The 23,142-nt window shown below is 46.1% G+C and overlaps 8 protein-coding genes across 8 annotated transcripts; 3 read left to right on the top strand and 5 right to left on the bottom strand.

Annotated features, from left to right (window-relative positions):
• Positions 1 to 3,090: 3,090 nt before the first annotated feature.
• On the top strand, positions 3,091 to 3,595 carry V1508DRAFT_141432 (uncharacterized protein). Its single transcript, XM_066936011.1, has one exon. It carries the CDS (start codon positions 3,133 to 3,135, stop codon positions 3,478 to 3,480), a length of 348 nt encoding a protein of 115 aa, XP_066795508.1. The 5' UTR covers positions 3,091 to 3,132; the 3' UTR covers positions 3,481 to 3,595.
• Positions 3,596 to 5,173: 1,578 nt separating this feature from the next.
• Positions 5,174 to 6,969, bottom strand: V1508DRAFT_432889 (uncharacterized protein; the record flags this gene model as incomplete). Its single annotated transcript, XM_066941962.1, has 3 exons — positions 5,174 to 6,233; positions 6,283 to 6,438; positions 6,488 to 6,969. 3 exons carry the CDS (start codon positions 6,967 to 6,969, stop codon positions 5,174 to 5,176), a joined length of 1,698 nt encoding a protein of 565 aa, XP_066795507.1.
• A 1,584-nt stretch (positions 6,970 to 8,553) lies between these two features.
• V1508DRAFT_418372 (chaperonin 10-like protein) lies at positions 8,554 to 9,953 on the top strand. The gene is made up of 2 exons (XM_066940456.1): positions 8,554 to 9,657; positions 9,718 to 9,953. The coding sequence occupies exon 1, from the start codon at positions 8,582 to 8,584 to the stop codon at positions 9,632 to 9,634; it is 1,053 nt and encodes a 350-aa protein (XP_066795506.1). The 5' UTR covers positions 8,554 to 8,581; the 3' UTR covers positions 9,635 to 9,657; positions 9,718 to 9,953.
• Positions 9,954 to 11,708: 1,755 nt separating this feature from the next.
• Positions 11,709 to 12,341, bottom strand: V1508DRAFT_355398 (uncharacterized protein; the record flags this gene model as incomplete). The annotated part of the gene is made up of 2 exons (XM_066936953.1): positions 11,709 to 12,038; positions 12,096 to 12,341. The coding sequence occupies 2 exons, from the start codon at positions 12,339 to 12,341 to the stop codon at positions 11,709 to 11,711; spliced, it is 576 nt and encodes a 191-aa protein (XP_066795505.1).
• Positions 12,342 to 13,659: 1,318 nt separating this feature from the next.
• On the bottom strand, positions 13,660 to 14,565 carry V1508DRAFT_418370 (flavoprotein-like protein; the record flags this gene model as incomplete). The annotated part of the gene is given in 3 exon segments (XM_066940455.1): positions 13,660 to 13,838; positions 13,853 to 14,487; positions 14,547 to 14,565. Coding segments are annotated over 2 exon segments (610 nt in total), but the record flags the coding sequence as incomplete, so codon positions are not given.
• A 2,889-nt stretch (positions 14,566 to 17,454) lies between these two features.
• V1508DRAFT_141392 (uncharacterized protein) lies at positions 17,455 to 18,794 on the bottom strand. Its single transcript, XM_066936010.1, has one exon. It carries the CDS (start codon positions 18,760 to 18,762, stop codon positions 17,776 to 17,778), a length of 987 nt encoding a protein of 328 aa, XP_066795503.1. The 5' UTR covers positions 18,763 to 18,794; the 3' UTR covers positions 17,455 to 17,775.
• On the bottom strand, positions 18,752 to 20,057 carry V1508DRAFT_418361 (uncharacterized protein). Its single transcript, XM_066940454.1, has 4 exons — positions 19,814 to 20,057; positions 19,646 to 19,752; positions 19,326 to 19,589; positions 18,752 to 19,269 (listed from the first exon to the last, which is right to left on the bottom strand). The coding sequence occupies exons 1-4, from the start codon at positions 19,922 to 19,924 to the stop codon at positions 18,816 to 18,818; spliced, it is 936 nt and encodes a 311-aa protein (XP_066795502.1). The 5' UTR covers positions 19,925 to 20,057; the 3' UTR covers positions 18,752 to 18,815.
• A 1,200-nt stretch (positions 20,058 to 21,257) lies between these two features.
• Positions 21,258 to 22,957, top strand: V1508DRAFT_439739 (RmlC-like cupin domain-containing protein). The gene is made up of 2 exons (XM_066942233.1): positions 21,258 to 21,816; positions 21,870 to 22,957. The coding sequence occupies exons 1-2, from the start codon at positions 21,504 to 21,506 to the stop codon at positions 22,460 to 22,462; spliced, it is 906 nt and encodes a 301-aa protein (XP_066795501.1). The 5' UTR covers positions 21,258 to 21,503; the 3' UTR covers positions 22,463 to 22,957.
• The last annotated feature ends 185 nt before the right edge of the window (positions 22,958 to 23,142 follow it).

The following is a 23,142-nucleotide window of genomic DNA, read 5'->3' as shown; positions in this document are numbered from 1 at the left end:
ACTGTTGACGTTTACTTGGCGAGTCTTTACTATTGACTTCATTCCCTAATGACGTCGTTAACAATGAATATGGGTACCGTTGTAGTCGTACAGGTTCCAGAGAGCCACCAGCCAAGGACTGCGGCAAAAGAGAACATCACTTCGTTAGCACCGTAGAACTGACTAGCACGGCGATACGTGTCCATAGTGTAGGCCAGCGTAGGAGCGGATTGCAACATGAGTTACGGAAGTCCGAAGACTGGTGGTAATTCATCAAAGCACAGACTTAATGGAATACACCCGCGCAGTGATGGCGATCGTTCGATGGGTGAAGGCATCCGTAATATTGCTCCAGTAGTAGTAAGGCACTCGTCTTCTAAAGTCGTGATACATGCAACCTCGAGGATTAAAAAGAGGATAACGCCTCTTTTTGTAAACAACATTCTATTGGGTTTTGTAGAGCACGCTCTTAGTTATGGGAATTAACCCCTGCACGCCGCACGCGTCTTGCTGACTTCCGTGTATTAACTTACACATCAGGTTCTTACCAAATTAATTACTCAGACTGATTTAAGTATTTATAACTGAATGAATCATACTAGTATGTATAAGAGCTCATTGCTTACTCCTTCAGGTGCGCTAGCTAACCGAAGACGGAAATCTTAGGTAAATCACCCGATAGAGGAGAAGTTGGCCAGGACTGTCAGTCGGGTATAACTGTCAATTGATGACACCGGCATGGTAGAATTCGCTGTTCCCGCTTGCGGCCATACAGTCCGCTCGATCCATGCCACTGTGTGTACAAGTACTGCGCCATCCTCCATGATGTCCTCACAATCATTTTTCTTTCTTTGCACCCCTCAGTGTTCATTATTTCAATCGACAATCCATCCATCACTATGACTACACGCTACGCTGAAGTCCGCAAAACGCCAACGGGCCCAGGTTACGTTCGCGCCCACGGCTCCGCAGATTGTCTAAGATGAGGGCCAGGAGGGCCAGTTGACCGACACAACCATCTTTATCACTGGTACCTGTTCCCGAATCGGAGTCGAAAACCGCCAAAACACTTTTCACCACGGCTGCAACCCTCTACTTAGCTGCACGCGACCTCGACAAAGCGAAGCAGACCCTGGGCTATCTGGTCGACTCGCCGCCCGTCCATCTACTCCAATTGGATCTGGGCTCTCTTGACAGTGTGCGCTCCTTGCACTGAGAAGTTTCTGTCGCAGACCCAGACGCTCAACGTTCTCATTGCCAATGCGGGGGTAATGGCTCCGCCGGAGGGTCGCACCCTGGACGGATTCGAGACTCAGATCGGAACTAACCATCTAGGCCACTTCCTTCTCTTCGCCCTTCTCCGGCGTGCCCTCATCACAGCTGCAACCCTTGCGCTGTGACGTTTAAGATATTTAAATGATGCGAAATTTAAATGTAACGATGCTTTCTATCATGCAGATGACAGTTTGACAATCATATTTCTGGACTCAGGTAAAGAAAAGAGGCCCCGTATACATATCACCTAAACGGCTTAATTGTGAGCCTAATTCTCAAGCACAATCCGACAACTCCCATAGCTTCCATTCGTTTTCGGGACTATAGGCATACGGAGCGTACTCCGTGCCCCAAGCTCCGTCCGCGGGTCATACGCCTTGGCAGTTTGAACATCCTCGAGATACTTGCCGCCCATATATCCAAGCAACTTGGAAATCGCACCCTAAGCGGACGTTGCCGCACCTTGTTCGGGGCTCTTAAACTGCCGTCGGAACCCCGGGTCAGACAGCAAGGCAATCTTCTCATCTTCCGACATGTACTGCACGAGGCCCGTTTGAATAGCACCCGGGGCTATTCAAACCACCGGGGTGAACGCTGTAGGCGCGCAACCCCTGAGAGCTCTGTGATCGACCTTATTGGCCGTCCAAATTTTGGCGGTTTTGCTCTGTCCAAATGCCTTGCAGCGGTCGTACTCCCCCTCCAGGATATAGTTGTCGAACACGACCTCGGAGTATGGGTGGGCGGTCGAGGAGAGGAAAAGCACACGCAAGGTGGCCTGGAGGCGGGGGAAATAGAAGCTTCTCCCCACGTCTTATCCGCCATCCATTAGTCGAACGAAAAGGTCCCAACAATCTTGAACTACCCGGCCCCAGCGCTGCAAAAAGTATCCCACGCTGTAAGCGTCTATATAGGTCACAAAATTTCACAGCTCATCTCACTCCAGAATGATCAAACGCTTCAAGAACAGGTCAGACAGCAGATACGCAAGAAATCAGAGGTTACAATTTTATGGGTGGCACTAGTATTTAAGGAGCTTCGACGAGTTCTGTGGAGGGATTTATCTCGGGTGCTTAATAGAATTCCGCATAGCCCGAATGATAACTGCAGGTCCCAACAGCTTGAGGATGACTATCCTCAACTATGCCTCCTTACTCGTTCGGCGGCTACCCTTGTCTACCGTCCACGTCATAGGCTTGGGCTAAGTATCTTAGCCGGCCCCAGGAAGAAATCCCGGATTTGGAAGACTTGGACAGAATAATAAACATGTGCAGCTCGTTCCTTACAATCCGGGAGAATTATATCTATTTCATACACCAATCGGCGAAGGGCTATTTTATCTCCCTTTGTCCTACGAGAATACTATACAGTGACAGAGATGACAATGATACTGTAATGTCTCGTTGATCTCTATCCAGTTACCCGCCCCGCGCATGAAGAAGAACCTAATCCTCCCCCACAAACAATTCTGGTCACGTGATTCAAAGGTGCGTTCGTTTGTTTCCATGTTTTGTTTACGCGCCCTATTCTCGCGTCTCTCACCTTCCCGTCATCTAACCTTGTTGCACTTTTCGCAATTCAATTTTCTCTTTTTCTGGCCATGGCTGACACCAATTTGGCAAATCGAATTTGGTGCTCAAAGTGTGGCGTCTTTCGTGATTCTGAGAGCTTTGAGACGAACAAGGACGGACGAAGAAGCTATATAATCGATATGGGAAGGAGACCTAGAGGTGTTGTTTAACGACTGGGATAATTTCGAGGCAGAGATTCACTCATGGAACCACCCGGTATTGTTCTAATTTCTGTTTACTTTTCGTCTGCTTATATTTGCGTTTACTACAGGAGCAAACCCATTGTCTTAATCTCAAGCGCGTCTTTAATATGGACAGTCTACCTGTTGGTTTCGCTTCTCAGCTACTCATACAACAGGATGGCTCCACTGATCGGTCTCCATTAAACAACGCAATCAATATGCTTGCCAAAGTGATTCGGTTTTGGCATCGAAGGATGAAGCCGGAGAATCTTACGTATGTGCATTTTTGTTCTCAGGATGGTGATCGCGTTCCCCCTTCGGTGGCGACAGGATGGCGCAACGCACAACGAATGGAGCGGTTTTCATGTCAAAGCTACCTTGCATTCCATCCGTCACTCGAAGATCGTATATTGGCAATCACATTGCGACACAGTTATCTTTCACCATACATGGACCGTAAACTGAACGCCACGTGACCAGGTCCAGAGCAATCTTTTAACCCTGGTTTCCTAAGATGGACATACTGGCCGAGAGGGTGGCCTGTTTCGGTGATCAATTCATGTGGTCGTCGAGGATGGTCAACAGAAGCGAAAGTTAGGGAAGGAGAAGGAAAAAAAGAGCGAATGAACCGCTAGAAGGTACCGTGCCAGTTGTATTGGTATTGCCACAGGCGATAGTCAAGCTCATTTTCCTGTGGAAAGTCGTTTTCAGAGTCGAAGGCTCAAGCAACTATAGCGATACGTTGGAGGCTGGGTGGAACCTGAAGTCGCCCATGGTAATCTGTCCGTCATTTGGAGCGTCATACACCTCGTACGTGTCCGACATGATGATCCCAAACTTGGCACTCGCGCCGCGCACTGCCCAGAAGAGGTCTGAGTTCTCAGTTTCAGACGCCGTGACAAGGCCCCGGCGGCCGTCACTGCGTCGACGGAACGCAGAGAATCGAGGATGAACTCGTACTCTCCTTGGAGCGGCCCACACCCATGCCTATGGTGGCCCCAATCATGTTGATGCAAGGCGAGTTTCCCACAGCTACAAGTAGGTAAGGTGTGCAGATCTTTGGGAATGGCCAACTTCTGACCAACATTGCAGTTGCTTGATGGACAGTGATGGTACTTTACAGGATAAGAGTGGAATTCACGTACGAACTTGCTTTCCAGCATCACACAGAGAGTTATACACGAAACAAAGTCGTTACCTGGCCCAATGGTGTGACTGCTGTCTGGAAAGAGATAGCTACGAGTGAAATTGCCGGGCATTCCTGTGTCGATTCTATTATGATAGCTGCCTACCTACATGTATGGCATATTTTTGATGCATTATTCCACATAATCTCTGTTGCCTCGTTCCTGTTAGTTATAATTATTACCGGCTACTGTAAGTCGCCGTTGATTACAACAAGGATGAACAAAACAATAGTCACCAGGGATGACTAAACATAATCAAACGGTTGAGTGACTCTATCCTCCAACTAATCTGACCAAATAATGAAAGGCCCTCCCGTTACTTGGTCCAGCATGGTGGTCTCTGTGCTCGCCGCAATCTGTGCGTCTCCTACAAGCGTCGGGCACATCATATCAACTTGTCCATAGCGAAAATCGGTGGTATCTGACTGCGAGAACACTGGTGGTTCAATTGGTCTGAGAGAGTAGCCCTCTAAACTACGGATATTGGAGGCTCTTCCGTCGTTTCACTGGTAGCCGGCCACAAGTAGGTCAATCTTCGGTAGCTTCAGTGAACTTGCCGCTCGCCCCCAACCATGCGACTCGTTACATCGAGAGTTCAGACATTTCAACCAATCACCTGAGAGTCTGGGGTGTTAGAGCTCCGTTAACAGCATCCAACCAATCACCTGAGAGTCTGGGGTGTTAGAGCTCCGTTAACAGCAGGTCAGACGTCGTCCAAGTCCGTACTCTATGATAGTAATCAATATAAGCTGAGCTGCTGTGCTAACTCCAACAAGTAGGGCTTGGTGATTGCCGTGACCGAAGTGTTCTTCAAGTGTAGCAGTCTCTGCCATCTTTTGCGCGCCAGCTTGTACATTACCTACGGTGCACGCGTGAGCGCACGGCACTAGTCATGCGCACTAACGGGGATTCGATCCTAACAAAATGAACTCACAACTTTCTTGGTCAATAGCCCACAAATGGGATTAATCGTCTTACGGTCTTATTGATCCGATGTATCCGCGCGGCTCTCAACATTGTCCACGTTAGGTTGCTCAGACTCCCCCTTTGTGATGTATTGAGTCCTCAAATGATCCTGCAAAGAATTCCAGTATAGACGTAGAAATAACGTTGGTTCATCGACAGGAAACCTGATGGGCGAATCCGTGCCAAGCCAGTTAAACTGCGTCTCTACTGTCTTCTCCAACACATTCCACTCTTCATATGAGTATTTTTTACCTGGATTAACATGCAAATCCCTGACAATGCCTTGTATAGCGTCAACCAAACGCACCTCCTTTGGAATTTCCTCATTGCCGTGGTAGTTCTGCATTTCGTTATTTCTCGCATCTGAGAGTGGCTCTTCTGGTTTTTGGGCTACCAAATCAGTCGTCCTCGGTTGCGAGGGTTCGGTGGTCAAGTTCGATGAGGTGTTTTTCGGCATCGCATTCCGGGGCTTCTTCACCACATTCAAGGTAGCCGCAACCATACTACTAATCACCATAGTCATAAGCGGCACGGCAATCAGCGACCACAGCACGAAAAAGGCTTTTGATCCGGGTAGAGATGGCACAAATTCGCCATATCCAATCGTCAGAAGAGTTGTTGTACAGAAATAGAAGCCGATGAAGTATGGCCAGCTTTCGATTTTCGAAAAGACGAGTGCGCTAAAGAACCAAAATATTAAAAACAATACTAAGCTCAAAGCTAGCGTGACCAATATATCACGCTTTTTTGCAGATTTATGAATTTTCCGGATGAGCTGAAATGAGTCCTCATCCGTCCGTTCAAGCTGCACCTGTCGCGCATTGCGGACTCGCAGTCGCTCGACGTGGTTGAGTGATCGCTGTTTGCGTGACGAGACAACGACGAGCGAGCCGATGTTGACGACAACGAAACCGAGTATGAGGATGCCGATTATAGCATATGGAAGGAGGAGCGCGCGGCTGAGGTCGTTCGTGGGCTGCAAATCGCCGAAACCGATTGTGAGAATAGTTACATCGCAGAAATACACGGCATCCCCATATGAGTAGTCTTGAATTCCAGCAAATAGACCTCCTCCTCTGACTAGATCTTAGCTATTGTACGATATTTATCTAAAAATCAAATTACCCGGCAAGCCATATTGTGATACACAAGATTTGAAGCATTAAACTTCTTTGCGACGATGTCAATATAAACCTGGCGGGATAGTGACCTCTGAGGTGTCCCACAAGGTTGCATGTCAACACGAAGCCGCCCAAGAAGTAGAGCACGGCTGTAATGACTCTAGAAAATTCTTAGCTGAAAAATCGATACAGCCTGCTGTAAAACATACGCGCTCCAGTATCCTTGAGAAAATTGAAGATCAAGTCCGTTTCTTACTAGAGAAGAATACACTCGATGAACGTTACCAATCAATGCCAACAACAGTATACTGGCAATGTAAAACGAAGTGATAGAGATAGCTTGAGATAGGCTGTACTTCACTCGTCCAATAAAATTGGCCAGCAGAGCAACATTTGCAAGAATACCGAAGGCTAATGAGACTGCATTCAATGCAATAGTACTTGCACTGTCTGGATGGAAACGATCGAATTGGCCATTATTCAACTCAATTACCCACGGTTCTGCGAGAGCCGTGATCGAAAATAAATTTGACACGGGCCCAAGTGCAGCCGCCATCAGAGGACAGCTCGAGGCCAAGGTATACCATTCTAAGTAGTCGAAAGGGAAAACGTCATCGTCGGCATGCTCTTGAGATTTTCCCGCGACACTCAGCTTTTCTTTACTCGCTTCAGTTCTTCTTTGGCCATTCATTTCTTGTCACGCAATAGCTGGTTAAAAGTCCTGCAGTATTTCTGGGGTGCTAATCGGTTTCTGTTTTTGCGTTTCGAAAGGCGGCAAGTGCATGACTGGGCTAGCGCCGCAATGGCTGGGCGTGCGGCCCCGCACGTTGCGCCCCATCCTCACAAAGAAAAACAAAGGTGTGGCAGCGATGGCGTACTCCAATACAGACGTTGGCGGACTGGTGCTGTGGAACCCTTTCCCTGGTGAATTAACGTTGTTAACCTGAAGTTTCGAAACTGCCGAATTAATATATTTCTACCCTGAGTCACAACTCTTGCCTCTGGGCTCGTCAATGTTCATTGCCACTTCGGAATTTGGTATTGAAGTTTGCAACAATATCCGCTAATATAGAACATGGCCATCGGATGCGACAAGCGGTATTCCATTCATCTCCTATACAGACGCGGACCAGATTGTAACTGCCCATGTGAGAACAATTTGGGTCAGTCGCGCGTCTCGGTGCCATCGGACCACGGTCCTGGAGAGTTATACTATCGAGACCACTGCAGTAATACAACGCATAGGTGGAGAGGTTCTGTGGTCAAAAAAGACAGAAGAAGCGGGGAAAAGAGGATAGTTTAAGCTTCCACATTGCGCCAAGGTATTGGGTCCTGTACGGAAACCGTATCCGTCGTAGTCGGTGACTCTGGATATGTTTAGAATCTTTTTTCATGATTCCATTATATACCTTGCGCCGTTTCTCAGCCTCATGTACCTGCCGGAAATATCCGCACGCTAGAAGCCTCAAATCAAGCATAAATGAAGGACAAAATCTAAAATATCAAGACGTAGTCTACAAACCAAGACACGTCAGCCGCAACTCCCACTCATCAAGGCACGCTTCAGTGGACATCCCCGGCAGTCCCTCATCTGGAATCAAAATTTTGAAGGTTGATAGTAGATATTTTGGCTGGGTAATCCAAGGGATTGTCTCACGTCTAGTGTATAACCACAACAGATCACGACAGACCTACGCAATCCAAGCTAGCGTGGGTGGATGGGTGGTGATGAAGGTCTATTAGTGCCAGCTAGCGACAACTGGACTTCTATTAATCAGGCGACGACGGAAATATTGCAGTGTCGCTTCAGATCCTGGAAGATCGGGACGTTCGTAACTAATGCTACTATCCTCACATACTATTCGGCGCCAAAGAATCCTTGGAACACACATAGTATACCGGAGGTGGAGACTGCGTGCTTCGAATATACCCTGACGCTGACATGTTAGGGGCTAGGATCTTGGGTTTGTGACTTTGCGTCTGGGTCTTTGCCGTTATCTTGTGTACTGTGTGTTGGAGCTGGCTTTGAGTTTGTTTCTTGGTTTTTGTCGTGATTTGCTTGGTATTTTGTACCATGAGGCTGGAGCTGACCAAGAGTATAAAATGGCGCATAAATTCCCAGTGTACTTTAGATCCAGGGGTTCTTCGTAGACAATAAGGTTTAGAGGTTTGAGTGACGTCATTCATACTTACGTCATTCGTATTATTCTTGGTAAGTATGTTCAAGAGTTGATTCTATCACGTCTCAAATCATTCAATTGACAATCTATCTAAGTATATCGTACATCGCGAGTATCATCATAATGTCGAGCCATACGCAAAAGGCTATTGTTATTCAAGGTCCAAAGGTGGCAAAGCTTGTCAACGACCGTCCCCTTCCTACACTCCGTGATGACTATATTCTTGTTCAGACTGTAGCAGTCGCATTGAACCCCACCGATTGGAAAACTATCGATTTCCTAAGTTCGCCCGGTGCTCTTGTTGGGTGCGATTATGCGGGCATTGTCAAAGCAGTTGGCACAGCTGTCACGAAGGTTTTCAAGGAAGGCGATAGAGTCTGTGGTTTTGCTCACGGCTCCAATAGCGTGCAGCCTGAGGACGGAACATTTGCGGAATATATAGTCGCCAAAGGTGACTTGCAGATACATATTCCCGACCAACTTAGCTTTGAACATGCCGCTACTCTCGGAGTTGGAGTCATCACGGCTGGTCAGGGGCTCTTCGAAGGGTTGCAGCTTCGGCTCCCTTCTGAGCCGTCCAAAGAGAAAATTCCGATATTAATCTATGGAGGATCTTCTACGACTGGTTCCTTCGGAGTTCAATTTGCCAAGTTGTCTGGTTATGATCCCATCACCACATGCTCGCCCCACAATTTCGACTTGGTAAAAAGCCTTGGTGCTGCTGCAGAATTTGACTATAAGGATCCGGAATCCGTTGCGAAGATCCGCAAATACACCAGTGACAACCTCAAGTTGGCTTGGGATACCATCTCCCTGGATTCAAGCGCAAAATTCTGCGCTGATGTCCTCTCACCTTCGGGAGGCAAGTACGCATGTTTGCAGGATGTTAAGGCGCCTCGCAATGACGTTGAAACGATCATGACGCTCGCATACACAGTCTTCGGAGAGCCATTTGAATTTGGCCCTGATATTATTCCGGCCATTCCTGAGCGGTTTGAATTTGCCAAGAATTGGGTGAAAGTCGTCGAACAGCTGCTCTCCGCAGGCAAAATCAAGGTCCCTCAGCCAAAGATCGGTAAGGATGGGTTGAAAGGCGTGTTGAATGGATTGCAACTTTTGAGGGAGAATAAAGTCAGCGGAGAGAAGTTGGTATATCGCGTTATCGAGACTCCGTGAGTCAATAAATTCTGTCTCGAAGGGTACGCAAAATGTTCTCCCTACGTATTGTACCTGCTCTGCTGACCTTGATGGCCGGGTAGAATGAAGCTGGGCCGTGGAGCTATTACTATGACGTCTCTATTTTATCAGCTCTATCGTTTATCCAGCTATCATTGAAAAATGTATTGCAATGTTTATTCAACTATGTGGTTTTCTCGGCGCTGATGGTACGGGGGGTTATGAACCCCGTGGTGAGCAGTCGGAGACTATTTACTTCCTGATCAATTCATTTGACTTACTTATAATGTGATCTAAACATAATAATCTGTGTGAGAGGTATACCACTTTGTGGCAATGGCAATGCCAATTTCTTTCTACGTACACTGCTGAAGCCCAGCCTCTCCAACCTCTGATCAAAGATGAATCTCGCCGGCGCACCTGCTTTGCTAAGGGTTTTCTCGCTCTCGGGCTCTTCGGAACTGTTAGCCGATGAATAGCAGAATTAGAAAGGCCACCACGCGTACGTAGATGTAGGCAGTATCCAGATCCTTGACTTGATGCTTCTCCAGCCGCCGAATGTCTCTTGCAGTGTCTCCATGTGGTGCGATGCAACGGAACGCCGCGCCGAAGATGATCTTTGGGGCGGTTCGGGGACATCTAGATGTTTTGATAATATCTCGTGGCCGGAGTCTACCTGTTTAATTGGGTATGTGCAGGGAGGTCTGAGGAGGCACAGAATATATAAAGAGAGGCTGCTGCACAAAAGGGGGACTATCCTTACTCGATCTACTACACATCGGTAAGAACCCAGTTCTCGTACCCCAGGGCGTTGGTAGTATGGATTCAACCTCCACTTTTCATCATTTGTCACATCATTGTCATATTTGTCATCTTTGTTTTACATCTATGTCACCCATATTTCTCATCTCTATTTGTCATCATTATTTATCATTATTCTACATTGTCAGCTACTACATTGATTCATGTATATAAAAGCTGCATTCATGATGCTATCAATCAATAATCACTTTACAGACAATATAATCTCAATCGAAGACTCTTACTACCTCAGTACGTCATTTTGATGATAGTAGACTAAGCCGACCATTTGGAGCCAAAACCGAGATATGCAGCGACTGCCACTGTACATAATGCCAAATGAGTAATATCTAAACGCACATATGTGAGGCTGAGCATTGGACTGCAGGAAATCGTATCGTATACGGGCCGCCGAACGCAATCAGAAAATCTCAAGGAAGGTTCACGCCACTTCCTCCGCGGAGATGCGAACCCTGAACCCTCTTCTCCGCTGCGCTTTTCCTTCCGTCAATTGTTTCTCCGTTCTCCATTCGTTCTTTAGGACAAGACCTGCTACTTGCCCATTTGATCGCCACTTGAGTTCAAGCATGTTAGGGCCTTGGGGGTGGATACGATTGCGACTAATCGTAACTCGTAATCGTATAGTATACAATGGAGTTGGTTGCTCGCAAAAGAATCTTATAGTTACATCGACATTCGGGTCTCTAAACCCTAGCCATTGATACACTCAATCTTGATGATATTTCAGAGGACAGAGGTTTCCTGTACAAAGGGTAATTCTAATAACGAATACGATTACTATACGATTACTTTACGATTTTATACTTTACTATACGATTACTTTACGATTAGAGCTTCATTTTTGCGATTAACTTTACGATAATCTCAAATGTTGACGGTACCGCAATCGTATCCACCCCTAGATGGTGACTTTTTGCGATCCGCTCGCTCGGGCGATCCGTTAGCTTTCGGATCAGGATGCCGGTCCAGTATTACTGCTCAGTAACGGAAAAACCCCTTGTGTGGGTATCTATTGTATTGCATAATTTAGCGCCCCGTTCGCTCTTGCCTTTTTAAGATTATACACAAGTTTAGTGGAAAGATTATGGATGTCTGGCGCTAGTTACAATTATACAAGGTGGCTCTCATACCTGTTCACGCGCCGTAAGAGGAGGTGTTCAGTGTTAAGACGACTGCTGCCATCATATTTATACCAACTATAACAATGTAATCATCTGAAAAGTACCATTCCAAATACCTTCTTTAACTAAAATTACGTAGTTGTCGATTCAGAAGGGAATTTCTTGAAAATATCCTTGACCTTATCGATTGGAGCGGTCAATAATGCGACTGCAGTCTCAAATGGCGGCTTATTCGGTGCGGAGGGATGACTGTGGGTAGGAACAAAATGTTTAGTTCGCGAGAATGATTTGGCAAGCTTGATGCTCTCGTCATCACTGAGAGCTCTCTCAATTTGTGGCAGCTGAACTTCTTCCTCGTTCCTTATATGCTCTTTGAGCTCATTCATGATGGTAGTCAACGTGGGAATGAAGTCTTTGTCGCTAGATTTCATATTCTGGAACTTGTACAAGTCATCCTTCACCTGCAGAAATCGAAAATTAGTAAGTCCATTTTTATTTATTTCCGTCTCTGAACATACAGTCTGATGCTCGCTGCGGTCCTCATTTGCCACTGCCTTTCCTCCTTGAATATACTTTTCGAATGCCGGATACAGCAGAATTTCCTCGCCGACCGAATGACGTGCAACCTCCCAGACAAACTGGTTAGCCCATCTTGTCCGAGTGTCATTATTGTCGGCCTTTACGATAGAGTCGTAACACTTCTCGATGTCACGATGGTCTCGCTTGACTGCGTCGATAATATGGGGATGTGTCTGGGCGCTCATCTCGCTATACTTCCGAGTGTGTGTTAGGATAGACGATACCGCTGCAGTTTGAAAAAGTGGGGCCTTTTTTGATAATGTCAACAGAGATTTATATGTCAGAAGCGATGGAAGACTGGTCATTGCAGAAGTTCACAGTCAGGAGCGGGTGCTTGGACTGGGGTTTTAATATAGAAACAGACACGCCATTATGTGTACTGACGAAAGTCGAAGCTCAAATCTCGCCATTGTCGGCTGTCCAGCTGATCAGCAAATTGGTCCATCAAAACGACGGGGTCAAATTCGCGTGTTTGCAAGTGAAACCCCGTGATTCGCGTAACGATGATCTACACCCAGTGTGGATGTAAAGTTTATAGTTGTTGCCGGAAACTATGCAAACCTTAACTGCCATAACATACTAGCTTCGTCCACAACAATAAGCTTGCTTACTCCTCACGCAACTTATCTACGCACTGAATTTGAGAGTTCTCTGACGTAAATGTTCACCAGCCCTACGTGGAATGGACAGGATTGTTATGGTCTTCAGTGTGTGAATTAAGGGTCCTTGTTACTGACTGTCAATCGTGGTAATAGCTCACTGCACTCTAGACGAAGGCGCTTACATCTACAGATGCATTGAGAACTCTCACACTATTGCGTCATGTTTATTGACAGGCTTAGTTAGTGATTCATCGGAGCCGCACTTGTTCCGGTTATGACGCCAAAACAAAAGTGTGGCCGATGAACTGTACGAAATTTTGTTGGTAATTGCCATAAGATGTGCACTTTTAAACTTGAGAAGCGTAATGTGATGTGACCGGGTAGACTCGCAGTTGAGATAAGCACCGGAAGCCTGAACATCGTCCATTAGCGTCTATGTAAAAATTAGACATAGCAGGAGTGTAGTGGTGTATTTGCTTTGTGGCTTGTGGATACAGTAATGCTTTTGAGGAGAATTGTCGGTCTTGATGAGAGAGTTCCTCCGAGCTGTCTCATGGCCGGGGATGCGTATGACGTGACCGTAACGTGATGGTCCGGTCATAACACGAAAGATCCATCTCAAACAATAATACTGGGTGTCATAGCAGACAGTTCAATCCATGGTACATCTGGATATGCACCTTTGGCTAAGGGAAAGTATGGGTGACTACCTCGTGGTGTTACACATGCTTTCTAAAACAGGCCAAGGAGGTATTGCGAGGCTCCAAGGCTGTTCACCTAGCTAGATAGGATATAAGGTCTAAAATCAGAGTTCGACGAAACGGAAGCAGCCAAATTGGTACGCCAAAAAGTTAGTAATGGAGAAATGCGATTACGATGAAATTTCTTTATTACATTATAGTCTTTATTAAATGCGAAATAGCGTTTCCCAACACCACACAGAATGCAAAGAAGAACGAATTATATAAAAACTGATGCTAGTACAATGCAATGCAACATTCTAAGAAATAATGCAGCCTTTAATCTAAAGTGCCCAGTATCGCCGTCCTCTGGAGGACACAGTAACGATGACTTTGTTCGAATGAGGATTCGTGTCTCCTCCCCGGGACGCGAGAATGTCCTTTACGCTCTCATCTATTCAATCGAACGCCTTGACGACGACCTTGTAAAAGGTCTCGCCCTGGATCGACGCGATCTCCTCTTCAAGCGCGGAGGGCTGGCGGGAGCCGTCGCCGCCAGCGAATGTACCGGCACCCCATGGGGACCCCCCGTGGACTTCGGTAAGATTAGTCAGCTGCGCGTAGGAGGTAGAGTATCCGAGCGAGACGAAAATCATGCCGTGAAACACATAAGTCGAGAGCGCGTTCATGACTGTAACTTCCTGCCCGCCGCCGGGGGTACCGGTCGAGACGAATTGGCCAACGTATTTACCAGCGAGGGCAGCCTTTGCCCAGAGCGACCCAGTGGTGTCCCAGAACGCTTTCCATTGGGCGGGGAAGTTGCCGTACCGGGTAGGCACGCCAAACAGGAAGGCGTCATAGTCGAGGAGAGTGTTGGCAGTCGCAATCGGGTAATCAGGCTTAGGAGCTGCGTACATCTTCTGGAGAACCTCTTCAGACAGTGTTTCGGGTATCTGGTAGATGGTCGCGGAGCCGCCGGCCTTCTCTATGCCGGCCTTCTCGGCCTCAGCCATTTGGGCAATATGGCCGTACATGGAGTAGATAATGATCTTTTTCGGTTGTCAGCAAAATAGAACTACCAATGAGCATCGAAGCAAAGCAGACATACGGCAACGTTGGGAGCCATTAGGTAATGCAATTGAGTAATTTTGACTGCGACTTAGAGGGAAAGAAGACTACTGTTCTGAGGAGTAAAAAGAAACGGAGCTGACTAGAGGGATATATATATATATGGCGGAGAGCATTTGCTCAAGAAGATTCCAGGCATCATTAGAGGATCCTTCAAGTTTAGTCAGACATTCAGTAGTCGCCGTCCGTCATTGAGTAAGCCCGATTGTGGCTGCCGTTTGGTTGGCCATCATAGGAAGCATAAAAATTAGTTGGGACACGATAAGCATGACAAAGGTATTGTCAGTCGCCGAGTCATTCGCCGGTTCGTCGAACCGCGGTTAGCTGCCGTGATCAGTCAGCACTACTCCTAAGCCGCACTCCTGCACCCGAACATCCGCCAGCAACCACGAGCTTCTTCGCCAATGAACTCGAGGCATATGCTGCGTGCTTACGGCATAGTTGCTGAGACTATACGCTTTCTTCAGTCAGTTCGTTATAGCGATGCGCATCTAGACTCTCCAACAAAGAGTACATAATATCTATAGTATTACCTTAGCAGCTGGTTGGCTGTTGACTGTCACTTCTCGGTTATGACGACCGTTCAAATAAACGACATCTGTGAGCCGTTTCCTAGGGTTGACGATAAGATTTTGGCTACCTGACTTGGTCGAATAGCGTTAGAAGTGTGACTATTGATGCGTCTGGCAAGTCGTTGGAACGAGTGTCCCGAGCCGTAAGTTGTCAGGAACGTCAGCTGCCATTTCGGCTGCAATCTCCAGCTCTGATGTCATTCCGGTTTCTGACCCGCCACTGACGCTATCGGTTTGACCCATGACTTAGCCACAGCTTAGCCACAGCATGCGCCGTCTCCACTAAGCACAGCCCCCACGGCTCAGCGACTTTGCATTACAGTCGGAGCCAATAAACAATAGCTATGCTATTATATTTGAATTGGAAGCAGTGGTGGGAATCCTGCGACCATTCCCCTGGAGACAAGGATTCAAAGACTTACTGATAAAATGTTTATCTGCAGCAAGTGGACGTCTTGCAAAATTACGAATAATGTTCCTGAGAATGGAATTTGTCGAATACGAATAAGGAAAATGTTATTCGAGTCCATCCCTATAGCTTTGATGAAGCCGCGCTAAATGCATTCTTGATTATTTTAAATGCCGGTGCGGCACCTGACCCCTTGCAGATATGTTGGACATTTTATCGCAATGCAGGGGCTCGTAACTAACGGACATTATGAAGACGATATGCACAGAGTCGGACTATTGAAGGGGGCCACGGGAGGCGAGCTGGTTAATCGTTCATATTCTTTCAATCGATTGCAGAAGTCAACAGTCTAAATATCCGTGGTACAGTTCTTTTAACAAAATTGACACATTTTATATCAGTTGTTAAACAGTTATCTGCTCAAGTGGTAACATTGGTTGATCCGAGGCTATTGTTTGGCAGATTTTGGCTGCGGCGCAGGCAACTCTAACAAGAGTTCCTGGAGACGATAACCAGAGCGGTTGGGATCATGAGTTCCTTCAAAACTGATTGCTCAATATTCAAAACTTTTCAACCAAATCGTGACAAGTTTAAGGAAGCACAGCCGGCTGACGGGCCCTATTCTCACACTTTGGGAGTAGGATATACTGTAGATTTGCTCCATGACCGACACCGCCCAAAAACTGTTTTGCCAAATTCAACTCTTAAGCCAGTTTGCCACGAGTTTTGGAAGGCATGATATATCCTGGCAGAATGATCGCTCGTAGACGTAGATCCCATAATGGGCCACGCCTGACGTCCAGGACTGACGTGAGATTGTTAACGTTGAAAACCTTGTCTCCACTATAGTTGTTGCTCACATAAATCCAGTAATGGATAAGACCAAAATGTACAGCACTGTCTTGCTCCTTCCGCCATTCTGGATCCCACTCAGGGCCTCCCATCTTGACCCTGCCGCAGTCTCTCCGCGGCTTTTGATAATCTTTGTAAACTGCGCTGGTCCGGTCAAATCTACAGCGTATGCATTTTGTAAAAGTCCGGCTTTTCTTAGCCATTTTGTCTCCTCTTCAACAGAAGATAAACTTGAGAGTAATCGGGTGATGCCATGCTAAGCTACGATCCATTGGGTAATTTGAAGCGGAAACCCACGGCCCGGCTCGAGGTCGGTCTCTAAACCATCTACTGCGCCAACATGAAAGCTCGGAAGTGCTCATATAACTTTGAATAGAGTGGTCGTGAGTCCCTAGGCGCGGGGTACATTTTCTGACGTCTTGGAGAGGAGTAGTGGCGCATTTCGAATTCGTCTTCCCATGGCTCCATTTCCGACAGCTCGATCCAAGTAGCAGGATGTCGCAGCGGTTTTGTATCTATATCACTATACTATGACATAGTAAGCCAACAACCGTGTCCAACCATTCGAAACACAGACTTCGGCTTACCACAACTCCGAATCATCGCAGAACTGCGACACGGAATATATTTCTCCACAGGCGGCGGCATTGAATTGTAACAATTCAAATGTTTTCTTCGTATCTCATCATCGTGTCATTGACTCCGTGATCGTCCCACAAGATGTAAGCCATTAGAGCCTCTGCTCTTAGCAGATTGCAAGCCACCGGTGCGGGCGGCTCCGGTCCGTCGTTACCGGAATGTGAGGCAATTACAAGTCCGGTCCGTCCAAGATTATTGTTGTTCAAATTGTATTAAATGCATGCTCCACAATTGTTGTTATCGTACAACAAAGATACTTAGAACTCTTTCGAGGTAGTGTACATAACAGACACATATTTAATGTGAGTCGATCGCAGACGAAAAGCTTATGTCGTCAAGTAAAACGTGACAGTTGAAGACCTTCCAAACACTGCAGGGCTCTCAGCCTGTCGTCTCAATGCGATTCTCTAAGAACAAAGAGTTGAACCTGCGACCGACAAGCTGCGAGTGTTATCGCATCTAAACGTGACATCAATAGTTGAGTCGTCCTATTTCCAGTCGTCTTCAAGCTGCAGGTTGATATTCATCACCGGAATAGTACAAGTGTACAAGTTTCTAGCCTAGCTGGCTTCTGTAGGCAGCGAGCGGACACGTTTTAAAAACCGCGCGCTAACGGAAGCTGACTTCGCGTCTTGACATAAGTTATCCGGCAAGGCAACGATTTTTCTAAGCAATCACCAGAGTGACGAACTGTCGGTCAAAAAACAAGAGTCGTCAAAATATCATCAAATTCAAGATCAAAGAAAAGACTCCAAAAAAGAGTCAAAAAGATCGTCGTCCCAAACTCCCCACGGAACACTAGAGTCATCGGTTGGCAATTGGTTTAGATCATGTGTCATCTTGACCGCCTCCAGCGGTTCTGCTGCTGTGTTTGCTGTAGCTGCGTTCATGTCGAAAGTCTCTCTCAATTTAGATGACCTATCTGATTGCTTAGAAGCATGGCGGCGCACACGTGCAACCGTTATCGAATCGTGGAGGAGGGAGGCTGCAAACCTAGTCTTGACCTTCACTCTCGTAATCTCGGGATCTTGAATATAGAACGACGGTTCTATTCGAGCGAGAATTTCAAGAAGTTTAGCCGCTTCGTGGTGTTCATCCAGATGTTCGCGAGAGTGACGATTAAAAACATCCATAGCAGCTTGGACATGAAGTTGAGCGTATCCGACATCGAAAGCTGGTACCTGAGAAGTGACTGCTAGAAGCTTAAGGAGAAACAGGGACGCATAGCATAGAAGCATGAAATGATGTTTCGGATAGCAGATCTGTCGTCTAGCCGCAGCAACGTCTGGTGTTTTATTTCCGGATCCCGACTCCGCTTGAGCGAAAAGATCGATCAAACGACAAGCAGTACGGAAGGCCGAGGATAAGATAACCAAGTCGTCTGGCCTCGTGGTCCAAATATGACACTCGTTCAATGAAGAGTAAACAACTTGAGGCAACGATAGCGAGTACAAAAATAATTTAGCTCCCAATAGTAAGATTTCGAGCTCTACCGTCCAAACTTCTGAAGAGTTCAGTCTTATAGCTTCCAGATCCCTGTCGAATATTGTTGTCAACGAGTTACGAGTCAAGTGATCAACTGCACCATCCAAAGTTTGAACAATTTTCGCATTTTGACACTGAATGGACACTAGTACAGTAAATTCTGCAGGGCAGTCGTTGTCGAAACCTAAGTTGGCCAAATATGATGCTGCAGGAATGTGAAGCGGAAACCCCAAAATCATGCTCAAACTGTAGTGCAATTAGCGTTGGTAACTTGCCTGAAGTTGCAAATTCGTTACCTCGTGCTAACATATACGCAACCCATCCATGTTTTTGATCGAATATTTTTCTCTTCTGGCGAAATTGCCCTGGCGTTGCTGGAGTATTCTCTCATATATTCTTTCTCAAACCCAGGCTTATGCAGTCCTAACTGCAGCGCGGCACTTACGGCAAGGCTGCATTGTGTCCAGCTTGGATCACTATCTTGTGTCTTTACTGGCAATGGCCACAGGCAGTGATAGAGTACCGCTTGTATTGCATGTACAGATCGCAGCGACGTGACCAAAGCTTCTGCTAACAACTTAGTGTAGGATTCAGCCATCTTGTTATATAGGTGAGAATGCGAGACATGGTAGCGCGACGAAATGGATACGACTGTCCAAAATAATAACGGAGATGCCTGGAGTAGTGTAGTTGCAGAAAAATCTTCATCAAGGATTGGAAAATACTTCCAATGATTTGCGCGAAAGCTGACAGTGTCAGAGCTAGGCGTATGTAGGGGCAGTGACTACGACAGAAAACTTACTGCGCTACTAAATCAGAGATGGTGCTGCTTTCAAGTACAACTCCTCCCAGTTCTTGTCGTTCTAGGACAGAATTTCCATCAGCGGTCAATTGTTTTGCAATAAATCCCAATTCCCGAGAATTGTTATTCATTGAATCAACATTGGGTCGAGCAGCAAGGCTGATACCGCCGCACACATGCTCTTGAAAAACATAGACAGAAGAATCACGCTGCTGAAGAGTTTGCTGAATACTTGTTAGCTGAGACGTCACCTCTTCTAATAAACTGTAGATATGATGTGTTAGCCATGTCTTCTGCCTTGATTGCAATCTGTCACGTACTTCCTAGTTGGAGTTGGCTTAAACGCAGAGTCCACATTGCAGTCCAGTCCCTTCTTCTTGCACCTCGAACATGTATCAGGAAACGTTATAGCTGAATCACAGCGAACCTATTTCGCATTAGCAGTTTCCCCAGAGGCCGGTTATTGTTGGGTGGGGTCTCTAAATCACCTTGTATTGACGACAACGATTACACGCCTTAACCTTGCTTCGATAAGTGTTGCCAGACTTAGACCTCAAACTTTGGCCCGGCCGAACGTCTCGGGATTCGACACTGTCCATTTTCGCTTGATTTCAGTGTGAAATGGTTAGACGGCACAGAAGGTGCTAGGTGAGCTAATCGTATCTTCTGTAAGGTATTTACCGTTACCATTGAAGAAGGCCTTGCTCATTATACCCTAACCCATGATTACCCATGTTGCGTATAGTTGGGGCTTCCAGCATAGTCGCAAACGAACGTCCGAAAGTAATATCATTGCCCATGATGTCACCTAAAAGAGATGCATTAGCTAAGGTTTATCGTAATCTGGTTCATTCTGTAACTTATATATACTGTAGTTCGTGGAAATTTATTCTTTGGGACTAGTATAAAGTACACCCGGTCATCTTTTGAGCAAGATGATGGACTGATGATATCGTAGACAGATGATATCGTAGACATTTAACATTGATCGCTTATAAATAATCGCTTCTTAAAGGTTCAGCGCGTCGAGCTTGCTATTTGTCAAACGTTTTTTTTATTATCACTGAATTATTCTCTGCATGAATATTATGAATCAAGCAGCACGGAAAATTAGGGATCGACATCTATAAATGGATAACGGATATATATATCCCTGGATATTTGTCGTGATACGGATACGGATACGGATATATATATCCCTGAATATTTGTCGTGATACGGATACGGATACGGATACCCTGAGTGCCTGAGTGAGCTAGTGCAAGATTCATTCGACTTGTTTGTGCTTTGTGTCCTTATGTTCGGTTTCGCTTTCCTTGCTTTCTGTTGTTATTTTAGTTATTGCTTTGCTTTCTTTTAATCTGACATCATATACAAGGCCCTCGTTTGTTTGATCGTATGAAAATATATTTTAAAAACAAAAGTGCTACAGAGTTTTCCTAATCGCGTTGCTCTTTGGTTCTGCCATTTCCTCACAATCTAGCGGTCAAAACATATTCATTCGCAAGAAGAACTTAGCATAGATCAATCAGTATATCAGGCTAACAGTCGACTCACGTACATTGCGGTACCACAGAACCTGAAGAACAACCGATGTATTTAGTCGTTATATATATATTTTCAATATACGGATGGCTTCTCAGTTAACTGAGTATTGAATAACGCGAGATGATTCAAATGGATAGATCGAGCTTTTCGACGATACTGTGACTCCTTATTGAGTCTGGGTATCCACTAGTGACCAATCCTTACTGATTAATGCGTACCTTAATAATGACGGCCTTCGGTGAGGAGTGTGGGCTCCGACAACCGCGCCACAGCTCGCTGCCGAACAACCGTGCGTCATCATCCGTCCCGCACCCGAGCAGCCGCACAATGACAGGACGGCAAAAGGCTAAAATAATTTTGACTCCTCCCATTACATACGTCATTCTGCAAATACACTCTAAGCAACCATAGTCGAGCCTTCTCAAGTATTCTCCACTGCTACTGTGTCGCAAAATCAGAATATAAAGGCACCAAGGTGTCCATGAAATCTGCTTGCTTCTTTTGCTACAAGTCTTAATTGCGGTATCAATAGGCAATTTAATTCGATTCAACTACCATCAGGCAGTACTGAATACATCAACCGTGACTACAGTCAACACCAATCCCATCTTCACAGTTTCTCTGGAAGTCATGTCGTTATCTGCAATTATGAAGCCTCGAACAATCTCTAAGCTCTTTCTTGCCATTGAGCAGTCCGAAGGCGTTGGTGCCAGAGTGAGGCGCTCTGTTGGAACTGCCCGTCTTCGCAACTTCTCACCATTTTTGCTGCTTGATCACTTCTTCGTCAGTGGAAATGCCGGTTTTCCAGATCATGGGCACAGGGGTCAAGAGACAATTACGTATTTGTTGCATGGACAGGTTGATCATGAGGACTTCACGGGCAGCGCCGGGACCATTGACGAGGGTGACTTGCAGTTTATGACTGCAGGAAGAGGAATTATGCGTACGTGCTGAAGTTTATTATTTATTTTGAGATCACTACTAACATTATTATAGATGCCGAGATGCCTCGTCCTCAAAAGGACGGATCCGCCGTTACGGGCCTTCAGTTATGGGTTGATCTTCCTGAAAAGCTCAAGGGCTGCGAGCCTAGATATCGTGACTTGCGTAAAGAAGAGATTCCCATTGTGAAGCCTTCTGACAAAGTTGAGATTAAGGTCATTTCTGGTGAATCATATGGAGTTAAAAGTCTGCAGGATCTTGCCTATACTCCAGTTTGGATGATCGATGCGACTATCAAGCCCGGTGGATTTATTAGCCAGCCTTTGCCTGAGGGCTGGAATGCGTTTGCTTACGTTGTCGACGGCGATCTTCTTTGCGGAACAACTGTGGCGAAGCAGTACAACAATATTGTTTTCGATCGCGATGGCGACGGTGTCGAGATGTCAATTCCGGACAACTACGAGAAGAACGCACGTGTCGTCATTGTTGCTGGCCAAGTGTTGGACCAGGAGGTTGTTCAGTATGGCCCCTTTGTTGCTGTTTCCAAAGAAAAAATTTATGAGGCTGTCATGGATTTCCAAAACGCGACGAACGGATTTGAGCGTGCCAGAAATTGGGAGAGTAAAATTGCCAAGATGATCAGATAAGCTTGATCTGGATATCATTTCCTATTGGACCACTTTTTTTTGCGATTTTTATGGTAGCTTTTCGTTGTTTTAGGATTCTCACTCTAGGTATTGTACATAAGTGTGTTTGGTTTAGGTTCAGGTTTCAATGAAGGTATGAATTGTTCATCGGACACGAATATTGATCACGTGTCTCATTTCGGTAGCGAAATGCGTTACTTATTTATTTATTGGTACTTACAAGGTAAACCTCTGTCAAGTGCATAAGCCGTATGTAAAAAAAAATGAGGCATAATTTATTGAAACCATAGACCAGTTCCATAAACAAGCAGTATTTTGGGTGGTTGCAAGCCTGAAGCAATCAATCAGCGCAGCCGCAATCACATCATGAGCGGGCAAGGGTCGCAGATGCACAATGTGAGCTGCACCACTATAATGAAATGACAACGATCACCAGCGTTACTTACCGGTCAGCAATGCGCCTCGACATGTACGATTCTTGAACTGACGAATTAGGTAATTCTCGTAGTGATGCAAAAAGATTCTAAGACAGGAGTGGTAAATATTGCGAAGATCCGGATGACTTACTCGGGCCCCGAGTCAGGGGTGCATCAAACTTTAAACCAGACATCGCTCTAGTCACGCGACGTCTCAATTTACCGCCCGCTCGCATAACGAAGCGCTTGTCAGCTCTTCATTGG

The sequence above is a fragment of the Lipomyces doorenjongii genome (assembly GCF_038497915.1).
Source record: "Lipomyces doorenjongii strain NRRL Y-27504 unplaced genomic scaffold V1508scaffold_28, whole genome shotgun sequence".
Taxonomy (NCBI): Eukaryota; Fungi; Ascomycota; class Lipomycetes; order Lipomycetales; family Lipomycetaceae; genus Lipomyces; species Lipomyces doorenjongii.
Note: the sequence above shows the minus strand (reverse complement) of the source record. Positions and strands in the feature narration are given on the sequence as shown.